At 53.2% G+C, this 11,787-nt stretch overlaps 1 protein-coding gene across 1 annotated transcript in view; it reads right to left on the bottom strand.

The window, feature by feature from the left end:
- Window positions 1-11,787, bottom strand: part of SAMD11 (sterile alpha motif domain containing 11) — a 122,926-nt gene that overhangs the window by 13,883 nt on the left and 97,256 nt on the right. Inside the window, 6 exon segments of the mRNA XM_009889574.1 lie at window positions 1,432-2,135; window positions 2,400-2,478; window positions 2,850-3,007; window positions 3,219-3,245; window positions 5,222-5,247; window positions 10,490-10,545. Of these exon segments, the coding sequence (XP_009887876.1) occupies window positions 1,432-2,135; window positions 2,400-2,478; window positions 2,850-3,007; window positions 3,219-3,245; window positions 5,222-5,247; window positions 10,490-10,545 (1,050 nt within the window).

Genomic DNA, 11,787 nt, shown 5'->3' with positions numbered 1-11,787 from the left:
TTATCATGTTGGCCACCTGCCTGTCATAGAAAAATCGCTTCCTCCTTCCTGGTCGGGAGGCAGCTCTAATGAGCGATGGGCAGCCACGTTCACAACCGCGGCAGCTCTTTGCATAGAAAACAGGCAGCCTCAGCGACCCACATGCCGTGCCCCCCCCCTTCCTCCCTCCTCCATGTGGCAGGAGGTCCTACCTCCTGCTAATTGCTCAGCCAAGTAATTAGCTGAGGCAGATTTTGGCTCTCGGCTAGGCTAGCGGGGCTGCCACCCTGCTCTGCCCACAGCAGACCCCTGGGCAGACCAGCTATGAGGGTCTGAAACCCCAGTTTGCATCACCTGCACTCACCGCTCCCGCCTGGCTCCAGCTGTGCCTGCCTTTGCTGCTCATCTCCATCGCCCAAGGGACCGCGCCGCTGGGGACCAGAGAGCTGGCAACGACTTCCCTGCCTGCCTGTCCCATCCAACAGGCACCAGTCCAGCCCTACCAGTGCCCCTCAGACCGAGAGATACACCACAGGCAGGGCAAAGAGCCCATCTACCCCTGTCCTGGAAAAGGAGCCCAGCAGTGGTAACTCTGACACCCCCGAGGGCACGGGGCAGCCAGGATGTCTAAGTCACTGCTAGGGAACTCTTTTGACACCCCATCACAAAGATGCTGTCTCACACACTACCCAGGAAACGTCCCAGATACGACACTCGGTAGGGAGGAAAACGCTGCAGCCTTAATCCTTCCTTTCCCTCTCGAAGCACGGCAATGCACGGAGGGAGAACCGAGCACGTGGGAACCAGCCAGCCGCCCCCCAGCCCCGCACGTCCCCAGCGCCATCTGCACCTCTCCCTGCAGAACGGCCTTCCCCTGGCCCCCAGCCCGCGGCCGCTGCCCACGCAGGGCAGGTCGCCCCGGGAAGCTCTCCTTCCTCTCCTTTGGCCTGCTGTATCTTGGTGTTTCTCTCCAACCTGGCCCCTCCAACCCTCGCTGCTTGGAAACCCCGTGAGTGCGGCCCAACGCTCTTTACAGCCTTTCGGATCACCCTTCCAGGTACAATACTTCCGGCCCTTCACTTTGTAGGCCAGCACCTTGCAGCCATTAATAATTTTTGTGGCCTCTTCCTGAAGCCCCCTATAGTTTACTGGCATCTGTCCTGAAACACATGAAGGCCCAACCAACTGCAAGATCCATCACACTGCGATCTCCCGTCTCACGTGCTTGGGACTCCCTTTGTCCCTGCCGGCTCTCTTTATGACCTTTGATTTGCTTCATTGCAAATCAAGTCCTTTATACTAATTAAAAGAAGGCGCTTGGTTCCCTGCACAGAAGAAAAGAAGTACAACCATACTGCAGAAGAGGAAGGGGGAAGAGTCCCACTTTTAGCACTCTGCAAAACATGTTGCTGCTCCAACCAGTAACTCGGCGCCAGGCCCCCACGCACTCACCTGCATGGAAGTACGGGCTCATCGTGTAAGGGAATCCGAAGGGCAGCGGCTGAGGTGGTGGGATGGAGGCTGGCGGGAGGTATTTCACCTCATTTTTGTTGATGCCTGGGCCAAGCAAATGGCTGGGGGACTCGGCGCTCGAGGAGCTGCAGGGGGCATTTTGGCCAGAAGCCGCTTCACCCAGCTCCTTGGCCCCTTCGCAGACTTTCCCCGTCTCTTTGCACTCTTTCAGCTCAGCGGCCGAGCTGCTGCTCTCAGCCTTCAGGCTCTCCGGCTTCTCATCGCTCACATCCGCGTCGCTCTCAGAGTCCTTCATCTCCTCATCGTTACAGTCTGGCACCCCGTCCCGCGCCCGGGGCTCCGCCAGCTCCTTGGCCTCGCTCAGCCCCTGCGGCTCGGCGCGGTGGTGTGCCGATTTCCGACTGCCCCGCCGGGGCTGCTCCTTGGGCGGCGTGGCACTGCTGGGGACGCTGGGGTTGAGGGAGAGCAGCGGAGTGTTGTTGTGCCGCAGCACCAGCATGGCGTTCCTCCGGGAGAGCTCCTCCCGCAGCGGGTGGCCCTCGGGGATGTCGTGCACGTTGCGCAGGGCCGGGTGGTCTGGGGGCAAGCCGGGATGCAGGCTCAGCGGGTCACCAGCCAGTAGCCTTTGCCTGTGGAGATTCTCCAGCTCCTTCTGGCGGATGATCTCAGCCGACATCTCCAACCTAAATTGGGAGAGGCAGAGAGGGAACGTCGAGGCGGGTGCTCTGCGCGTAACTTGCTACCCTCCCAGCCACGCTGAACCAGAGCATGCGGGATCAAGGCGTCACCTCCACACCCACACGTGGATTCCATGGGTCTCACCCGGACACCGCTCTGTTGCCTCTGCACAGCTCACCCAACACAGCACCCCCCATTAGCCTGCTGCCAGGAAAGGGAAGGAAAAACCCAACCCCAGCACAGGCAGGTGAGTCCTCTGCACTCTTTACCTTGCCAGGTTTTGCTTTCGTAGCATCTCTTGCTGCCGTGCAAACATCTCTGCTTGTGCCGGCTGTAGGAACCCGTAACCTGGGGACAGGGAGAACAATATGGGGTTATTAATCTCAGCATTGACTCTTTGTTCACTCAGGGCCGGCTCCCCAGAGGGCTAACTGAGCAGGAAAGGGCAACTGAGAGCTGCCTTTCTGTTCTAGAGCCCATCTACGCCCTCACTCCCGAGGCAGTGCAGCCTGCTGCCGAAACATGGGACCGGGGAGGCCGGCGGGGATTCAAAGAGAGAGCAGCCAAAGCGACCTGCTCCTATCACTGCAAAACGAGGGTGAGGTCAGCACAACAGCAACAGGGAAACACAGAAAATGTGTCTGGGCTGTTTGGCCAAAGGACAAGTTCGTCACAGCCTGCACCTTCCCGCTGACCGCAAGCATTTCTTACGCACTCACCTGGTGTCTGGCACAGAGCCGAAGGCACCCCGAGGAAAGGAGGTCTCAAGTGGGGGCCCAGGGCAATATGGGGCGCATTCTGGGGTGAAAGCAGAGGCGGCGGGTGGGATATCTCCCTGCAGAAATCAGAAAATAAATTCATGTTGAAAACTCGGAGGCTCCATCCACAGCACCCAGAGGGCCCTGGCTCGGGAAGAACATCCTCTCTGCAGATAACCCGTGTTCTGTACCGGCGGCTGTTCTGAGACAGAAAGATTCGCCCATACACAAAACTTTTAAAAGGGAGAGGAAAAAAGAAAAGAAGCAGAACCAGAAGGGCAAGAAAGCAGCCAGGACTCCATAGGTCCCACATACTTCCCAGTTTGATACGTTTGCTTCCGTGGCCTTTCAGCTGGGCTGTTCAAAGGGCTGTTGGCTGCCCAGGGCTAGCAAAGGCAAGGCTGACCACGCTGCATCTGCCTGTCCCCTTAGCAAGCTTGGGCTTCTGTTTCAACTACCTTACAACTGAAAAGGCATTCTGTATTTTGGGAGCTGGAGAGCGGGTCTGGGAAGATCTGAGGGCATCACTGGCATGCCTTGCAAAAATCACTGTCCCAGCTGGGATGAGAGGCGATCTTTAATTCTGGAGAGAAAAGCTCTAAGTGTGGACGAGAAAAGACACAGACAGGAGACTTGGGGGGAGGGACGTGAGCAGGAAGTGCCACGGGGTCAGTGGAAGGGAGTTTGACTGGCAAAGGGGTGGGTGATGCTGGCCAGAATGGGTAGAGCAGACGTAAGGTGACAAGTAAGCTGGAAGAGGCAGGTTTGAGGGGTGGAGAAAGAGGACAATGCCTGGAAGCAAGGCAGGTAGCGCTTGCTTTCTTCTGGGGGGGTGGGAGGGATGGGAAGAAAAAAGAAAAAAAAAAAAGGCAGGAAGGGAATAAAAGCCAAGGTCTCTTCCATTAGTCAAATCCGCCCTGGGAGCCTGCAAGCAAATCTCTGCTTTCCGGCTACACGTCTCTTAATTCCTTTTGATGGCCACTTACAACATTATTACCTTCACCAGGGCATCTAGAGGCAAAGCCAAGCGCTGTGCCGTTCATTTTCATTTTACAGTATCTCCCTATAAAATCTGCTTCAGGAGAGACTGGAGGGCAAGAGAAAGGGAGCAAGAAGGTGCACGTGACTTTGCAACAAACAGACCGTACGCACAACCGTGCTCCCCCTTTCAGTGGGGGGATGACGGGCGAGTGTGGGCTAAGGTGAGAACCCGAGCCATCCACGCCCTCATCCCACACCGCTGGGGACGGCTTACCACCACGGCTCACGAAAAGCCAGACAAGGTCTCTTTGGGGATGAGGTGGGCAAGGAAAGGATTCCTGTCCTTTCCCTAGATTTTCCCAGGGTAGTTTTACCCTTATTCGATGCAACAGCCACTGCAAAACACTGCCACACGCTGATCCACAGCGCAGAACGGGATCTCCCCCCTTCAAAATTCCTCCTTCTCCCTACCCCTCGCCCATCTGCCTGTCCCTGCCTCCCCCCTTCCCGTCTGTCTCTGCTCCCCTTCTCCCCTTCCCCTGGCTGTCTCCGTCTCTCCTTTCCTCCTCCTTCCTCCCCTAGCTCTCCTCTAAACTAATTGCACAGCTCGCTGTGTCTGGAGGAGAGCCACAGATCGATCCGTCGCTGTTGAAATGTTAATGCTAATCGTATAACCGCTCCGCCAGCACCTCGCACTTCAGTGGCAGCTCCAATTAATCTCAGGTAACGCAGCGCGCGACCTTCGGCTCAGAGCCGGGGCAGCAGCCAAGCGATGCTCATGTAATTACACCATGAAGTGTGTAATCACCTGCCCTAATCCCCGAGGCCTCACAATTAGCCGAGGCCTCGGTCGCTGGGCTGCCAAGTGCTTTGCCACCCCGGACAGCCTGCAGATGAATAACGGACAATTAAAGCGGCATGACGGGGGCTAGGAGGTGTCCGTTCGATCGTAATTAGCTGTAATCATGGGGAGACGAGCCTGGCAGACGTGCTGTTCGTTTTATAAGAAGCAATTTAGGAAATCAAGTCGCTTTTAACCATTCCATGGCCAAGCAGGCAGCGGCCATGCCCTCCCTGTCTTTTATAAACACAGAAAAGGGGATCCTGTACGGGAGATAACAACGCACAGAAGCCGCAGGTGCAGGCTGCACGCAGAGAGCTCAGAAGGAAATGTTAAAAACAAAGAGAGCTCCTAGATTTTAGCCAAGACGAGACAAACCGTGCCCAGGAAGCATACTGTTTGATGGGGACTGGAACTGGGCACTGGAAAATAAAAGGTTCTCCCTTTGGTGGCAGCCCAATGTTAATCAGAAGCTATTTTTATGCTTTAATGTTGCACTACAGGGCCTAACTTTGATCCCGAAGGAATTCACATCTGCTCGAGACCCTGAAGTTCATTCCCTCCGTCCTCTCATCAGAGCCGTGCAGCTTCCCTGCCTTTCGGGGCGAGGGATCAGCTCACCCTTTGGGCTGGCCAGGGAGAGGTGGGAAGGGGAAGGGGGGGGTGGCAGGATGAAGGAATTGCTGCGGGACCTGATCACGCTGCCACACACACGGCCGAGCACAGCAGCCTGCGGTGGCTTGGAAGGGGCTGCAAGAAATGCATCAGGAATGACTTCGCACGCGAGAGGTCCGTCGCTGCTTATGTTACACACACAGCACACGCTGAGGATGAGCCCAAAGGTTTAGAAAATTCAGGGAGACACATTTACACACACTGTCACCATGTCTGCCTGACGCAGCAGACGGCACAGAGAGCCCCAGAGTTGTTCTCTCAGCGATGCTGGAGCTCTCCACCAAAGGTGTGTAAGGCAAAGCTGCTGGGTGAAGCCGGATAAACAGGACCAGCCAAGGGTCCCGCGACTGCCCCCCCTGGAGTCTGCGGCCTGAAGTCAGAGAAGGGAGGCTGCGTAAAGCCAAACACGAAGGAGTCATTGCACCTCTCCTGCCATCCCCCTAACCCTCAGCATCAGTAGGCAGCTTAAAAAGAAAGCAGGTAGGATCATAAATATTCAGGGGACAAGGGACTCTCCTCCCTGCAGGCAGGCTGCTACTCCCCAGCTGATGCTGCAGAGCACGAGGGGCAGTGCTTCACACCACCACGAAGGACAGAGGCTTTCTGCCACCCGCAAACCCAGGCTCCCGGCCGTCCAGGCACCGAACCTGTCGGAGCCTGCCACTGCTCCCTTCCAGCCCATCTGCCCGGTCCTTGGCACGGAAACCTGGCACAGGAGGGAGGGAGTACAACCAGTTCACGTCCTGGCACAGAGCTGGGAAGCCCTCCCAGGCTGCCTGGGACAGATACAGCCAATTGCTTCCAAGCAAGCTTGGAAATGAACTGGCAACCCCAGAGTAAAAAGCCCCAGAGACCTTAACAAAGGCTACTGTGCTTTTAGACAGACGTGCACCAAAACACAAACCCTTGCATCTTTTCTCAGGTACGTATCAGCCTTCGTCCCGCCATTAATTTCCTTCCTCCTCTTCTTCCACCTCTCAGAGCAAGGGCTGAATTACAGTCCCATACTCTGACAATGTGAATTTAGCCCCTGGCAATTACATCTGATAAGCCTTGTCCTTACCTTGCAGAGAGCAATTCTGTGTTACTGCATATTCCTCCACCCCCCCCCCTTTTTTTTCCCCCCCCTAACATGCCAGCTGGAGGCTTGTGAGCAGGGTATTAGGGGATTTGCACTGCATGCTGCTAAATTTGATATGTCCTTTAACAGGAGACAAATGGTTCACAAGGCTTAAAAAGTATCGACTTTTCTTTAACAATAAGCACTAATGGCCTTCAAATAATCAATATTTAAAGTCATTATGGGGTTACACATTATACTGTTAAAACCAAGCCTTTCACTTTAACCCCATCATATCCTCCCAAGCCCAGAGCAGCGCTCCCCCCTGACTCACTCCGAGCTCAAAAGGAAGGCTCGGAGCACAGGCTGTGACTGGAGATGTGAGAGGGTCAGGAAATGCAGATTGAAACCGGCAAGGCATGGAAATAAATTTAGAACGGATGGGAGAGGGGGAAAAAAAGAACGCATGAAAGCTCTGCTTTCTTCTGCTTTGCATTTGATAGGAAGAGACACTTTAAACCTGAGGTAATAGGCAAGCAGCACACAGCTCCTTGCTGGTTCGCCATCCGCAGACACTGTCTGTGCCAGGAAGGGAAAATAAATAAAATGAAAGGGCTTTCTAAAAATGGTGTTTGGGATTTCCAGGCAGAAGGAGACACATACTGGCACTGCCCTTCTAGGGCAGCAACCAGGCGTGGACACAGAGAGGGTCTGGTTTATGGCTGCCAGGGGAAATCGCTCTCTCAAAATCCAAACTGCTGCTAAAACCAAATTAGTTAAATCGGGTCAAGCTCTTTGGCCTTTGCTCTGCGTAACATTCAGCCAGCTGGGATCGGGTAAGGAGCCCTCCCAGTGCAAAAAATTGGAGAATGAGCGATACAGCATTCAGAGTAGAGTGGGATGAGAGGCTGGGGAAGGTAAGAGTAGGAGAGAGGAGAATGTGCCCAAGGAGCCCAGGAGAGAAAAGGAAAGCCTGTATGATGCAAGGGGGAGGAAGTAGGTGGCGAAAGAAAAAATGATAGCAACAGCAGATGGAAAGAACCCAATCCAAAAATCCTTACTGGGTATTTCAGGCACATCTTTGCACAGAGAAAGGCCTCTGGCTGATGCACAATGTTTGTCAGCTCTCTGCAACGGAAGGGCAATGCGTGCATCTTTGAGACCCTGCGGCTCCCGCTCCCAGAACATTCTAGCCAAAGGGCTCAGCTTCCCAGGACCCCAGCAGATCAGGATGCTGATGGCATCTCAGGCAGGCAGTATTTCTTGCTCTTTGGCATTCCTCCTGCCTTCACCCCATAATTGTCTATGGTCCGGGAAGATGCACTGTGTCCCTGATGCTTCTTATAGACAGTACCAGACAGTTGGATGCTATTACCAAAGTATCTGCCTCAACACTTGCCCTTTCTCCGACTATAATCCGCCTTCTCCCCCCGCTGCGAGAGGGGCAGGTTCTCGCACACAGACCCCATGCCATATACTGTACCCATGTGAAGAAGCTCCTAGAAACTCGTAACACCAAACTGATGCATCATACTAAGCCCACCACACCAATCACACTGTCAGGCAGCTCATCCAGCCTAGTCTGAGCACCTGCGCAATGCCTTCCATCGGCAGGGTATAAAAGATTTTCCCTAAAGTGGGGTGACGGCATGCGTTCCCTGCGCCTCACACACACCAGCCCGCTCTGTGAGAAGCTGTCTGCTCAGTTCAAAGTCGAGAGTATAGTAAGGAGCAAGTTCTGCAGCACATACCAGGAGATGAGCACCTCAGGTAAGAACACACCAGGCCAAATGACCCCAGTAAAACCAAGTACATTGCCAACAAATTTTGGAGACAGGATCCAAGGAGTAGGATCCAAGCAGCTCTGCATCTCAGCAGGGTGCAGCCACCTGCCAGTTTTGCAGGAGACACAGCACTTTGGAGATGGGAAGTACTCCAGGCTGGAGTAGTTACAGTGACACCTTTTAGTTGTATACCCCTTTCCTCTTCCAAGTCTTTTTATAACACTGAACTCAAAAATCTTTTCAAACAACCCGCCAGGTCCTGACACGCTATAATCCAAGTCTGAATCAATCTAGAGAAGGATCTGGGAAACCAAAACCATGAAACCAAACGGATTCTCAAGCCTACAGCTTGAGTCTGCTTTTGGCAAGGCATACCAGTTCTACTAATCCTTTTTGACAATGATGAGGAAGCTGGAGCAAAGAGATGATGGGACCACCTCTCTGCTAAAAGGACCTTGGAACCTCGTCCAAGAAAATCCGTATTCGGTGTGTCTGCGTGCACACATGTGTGTATCATCCCCTTCAGAGCCAGAACCCAGCTGCCTGCCTTGTGCTTAGTGACACTAAACCTACCAGCCTGTGTTTGACCAGCAAGGATGGATGACATGTCTGGACATACCTGTCTTCCCAAGTGTTCCCTAGCTCAGGCTCATCACCCCCCTCTTCACACCTGGAAACTGGAAAACTACATATATAGTTCCCACTACCAGGCGAAGATCTCCACATTCCTGTCATTGCAAAAATAGCAGCACCGCCCCGATAAATAAAACCGGGTCACCAGTATTGGTTTTTCCCCCCTTGCTTTCCCAGACATAATGGCTGAAGTCTGGAGCGGCTAATTATTCTTGCCCACAAAGCTGCTGCACTTGAGAGCTGACCTGATCCCCACAGATCCCCCGAAAGGAAGCTGAAATGGAATTTTAACACCATGCCAAACAGTTCACATCCCCCTGCATCATACGTTATTACTTCTGCTCCTGGGAAAGGAGATGCTGTAAATCTACCTACAGTTTGCCTACGTACGTGAGCCAGCTCCCTCCATCGCCTTCTCCTCTGTCAGTGCCTACCTGAACCTTTTACAATTTCTATACCTTCATAATAAAGGTGTACAGAGGATGCTTTGATTTACCCTGTTGACAAAGACCATGGCAGCCAAGTACAAAACCCAAGGCTAACAGCAACAGGGAGAATGGAAGGGAGAAATTAACCCATACGGTGTTTTACTGCTGTGCAATACGTGGCCACGGCTCCTCCTGGCATACCTAAAACCACCCATGGTGTTTTGGCAAAACAGCAAGAAACAGTTTGCATGTGACAGCTCCAACCAGGCCACTTCTGAGAGGGAGTACAGTGACAAATGCCGACCCTTAGTGACACTCAGGTGGCTGCAGAGCTCTGGGGAGAAATAACGATGATGCGAACTAACATCAAGCAGACTTACCAAGTCATGACTATGGGGCAGAGCTGTAGCTTTCCGTTTCCCAGCAGGACTTCCTAATGATGCTAACTGAGGATTATCACACCGGAGAGGCTGGCCAAGGAGGCAGCCCACACAGGGCCTTCTCACACCCTCCTTGTGGGAGCAGACAGCTGCAGAAAAAACAGGCAGTCTGGTCTGCCTTGCCTTGGCATGGCGCTAAAAGGAAGCATGGGACATGCCCAGCCCCAGCCAGGCCCACCATGGTGACATTCCACATGGTTTGTCTCAAAGCTCCTTGGAGAACAGCTGGTCAGGTCTGAGGCGGGAGCAGTGTGGGAAAACAAAACCAGGGCTGATAACGTGCTATGAGCCTTGCTTCAGCCTGCAAACTCTCGGGCAGAAAGGAGACTACAGACCACACAGCACAGAGAAAAAGACAGTTTCTTTGTTTCGTTCCCACCAAACACAGCCACAGGCTGGTCTTGCTTATAGGCAAACAACTAGACCTTTACAAGTGGGGGCAAATATCCTTGCTCCACGCAAGATGCCACATTATACTGCTCTTTGAACTGAGGTGCTCAAAGGCCTTCCCAAACATTGAGTACAACCTGCTTTCAAAATGCGAACCACTGTCACCGTGCAGTAAGAGAAACTGAAACAGAGTGACTCCTGCCAACTTAATCCAAGGGTTCCACAGATATTTCTCTCAATGTCAAAGGCAGGTTGTGTTCCTTTCCCCCCTCACCTTGCCAGGATTTCCCTCTCACTTATGCCAATACAACTATTCATAGGGCTACTTGGAGAACCGAATCAAGATGTAAAATAGTGGTCTTTTCTAACTGTCGCTCCTGGCCTTCAGTCTCTGTCTGCTGAGCTGGCGAGTAACTTCTCTCTCCCTCCCATAACTGGGGAGGAACACCGCCCCTAATTCCAGTACTCTGTTTAAACTGCTAGATAACACCCTCTTCCCAAACGATTTAACGCTTCCTGGCCCAGCCCAGCTCCATTAGCTAGAACACCTGTCTGGCAGCGGCAAGTACCTCTGGATATGATACATATCTAATTCATTTTCAGTTTGCTCCTCCTGTGTGCACCACCTCCCCATAACCAACCTCCACCCTTCCGTACATGCCTTTTCAGCCAGGCCTCCGGCTGGCCTGGCGCTTCTCCAGCCCACACATAGCTGAAGAACTTTTCCCGATGACTGGCTGCACTCAAACTCGTCTATCTCTGCATTCCTCACAGGTCTGCCTACGATCCACACGGACTTGGGTTGGATTTTATTTGGTGGGTTAGCCAAAGTACACCCTGCAGGAGAAAGGTTTACCAGCACTGCCCAGCCCCTCCACATTGCAAACCCATCGGTGAGAAAGAAGGAAAAACAGACAGGATCTCCAAGGCTATAAACCTGGGGGGATAACTTTGAACTCAACACATGCGTACACGTGTTATAGAACTAATATTACAGCCTGCTGCCTGCCCCCACCCCAAGATGAAAGCCAAAAAAAGTTGAGATACTGGAGCCTTTCATGGCTTGTCCCGTGATACCCAAAGCCTTTGCATCCCCGTGGCTGCCAGGCCCTCTCCCGCCTCTGCGATCCTTGTCAGAAACGCATGCAGCCCTAATTTAATTTCCTTCTGAAGTTCTTGATTGCAGAGGGAATGGTTTATGGCACAGAGCAAGATAAATGAGCTAGAATTTGGGGGGGGAGAAGGGAAGGGGGGAGAGAGGGAAATTGGCTTTCTAGCACTCCTATCAGTGATAAAGCCATAACTCCTTCTTCCTCAAAAAAGAAAATTTCTTCTCTTTCTATTCCATGCTAGAGAATTCATTCTCTCTCATTATCTTGGGATGCTATAAAATGCAAAACTTAAACACCTTCACTTGCTCCGTGCCGAAGAACAGGTAAGAGCCTGGCATCTGCTCTGGAGGTCCAAGGCAGGACTGGGATGGCTCCCACCTCCCAGCCAGTCACCAACCTGGGTGTGAATGCCTGTGTGCACCAGCACAAACCACCTCTGCGCACAGACACCCCAGCGTGTGGCAGGTACGCCTGCAAAACTGCGCTTCTGCACCTGCGTGACGCCCGAGGGAGAGGTTAGCGCTTCAACGGGGCAAATCACACCTGCCCCCCCCC

The sequence above is a fragment of the Charadrius vociferus genome, unplaced genomic scaffold (genome assembly GCF_000708025.1).
Source record: "Charadrius vociferus isolate BGI_N301 unplaced genomic scaffold, ASM70802v2 scaffold477, whole genome shotgun sequence".
In the NCBI taxonomy this organism is placed as follows: Eukaryota; Metazoa; Chordata; class Aves; order Charadriiformes; family Charadriidae; genus Charadrius; species Charadrius vociferus.
Note: the sequence above shows the minus strand (reverse complement) of the source record. Positions and strands in the feature narration are given on the sequence as shown.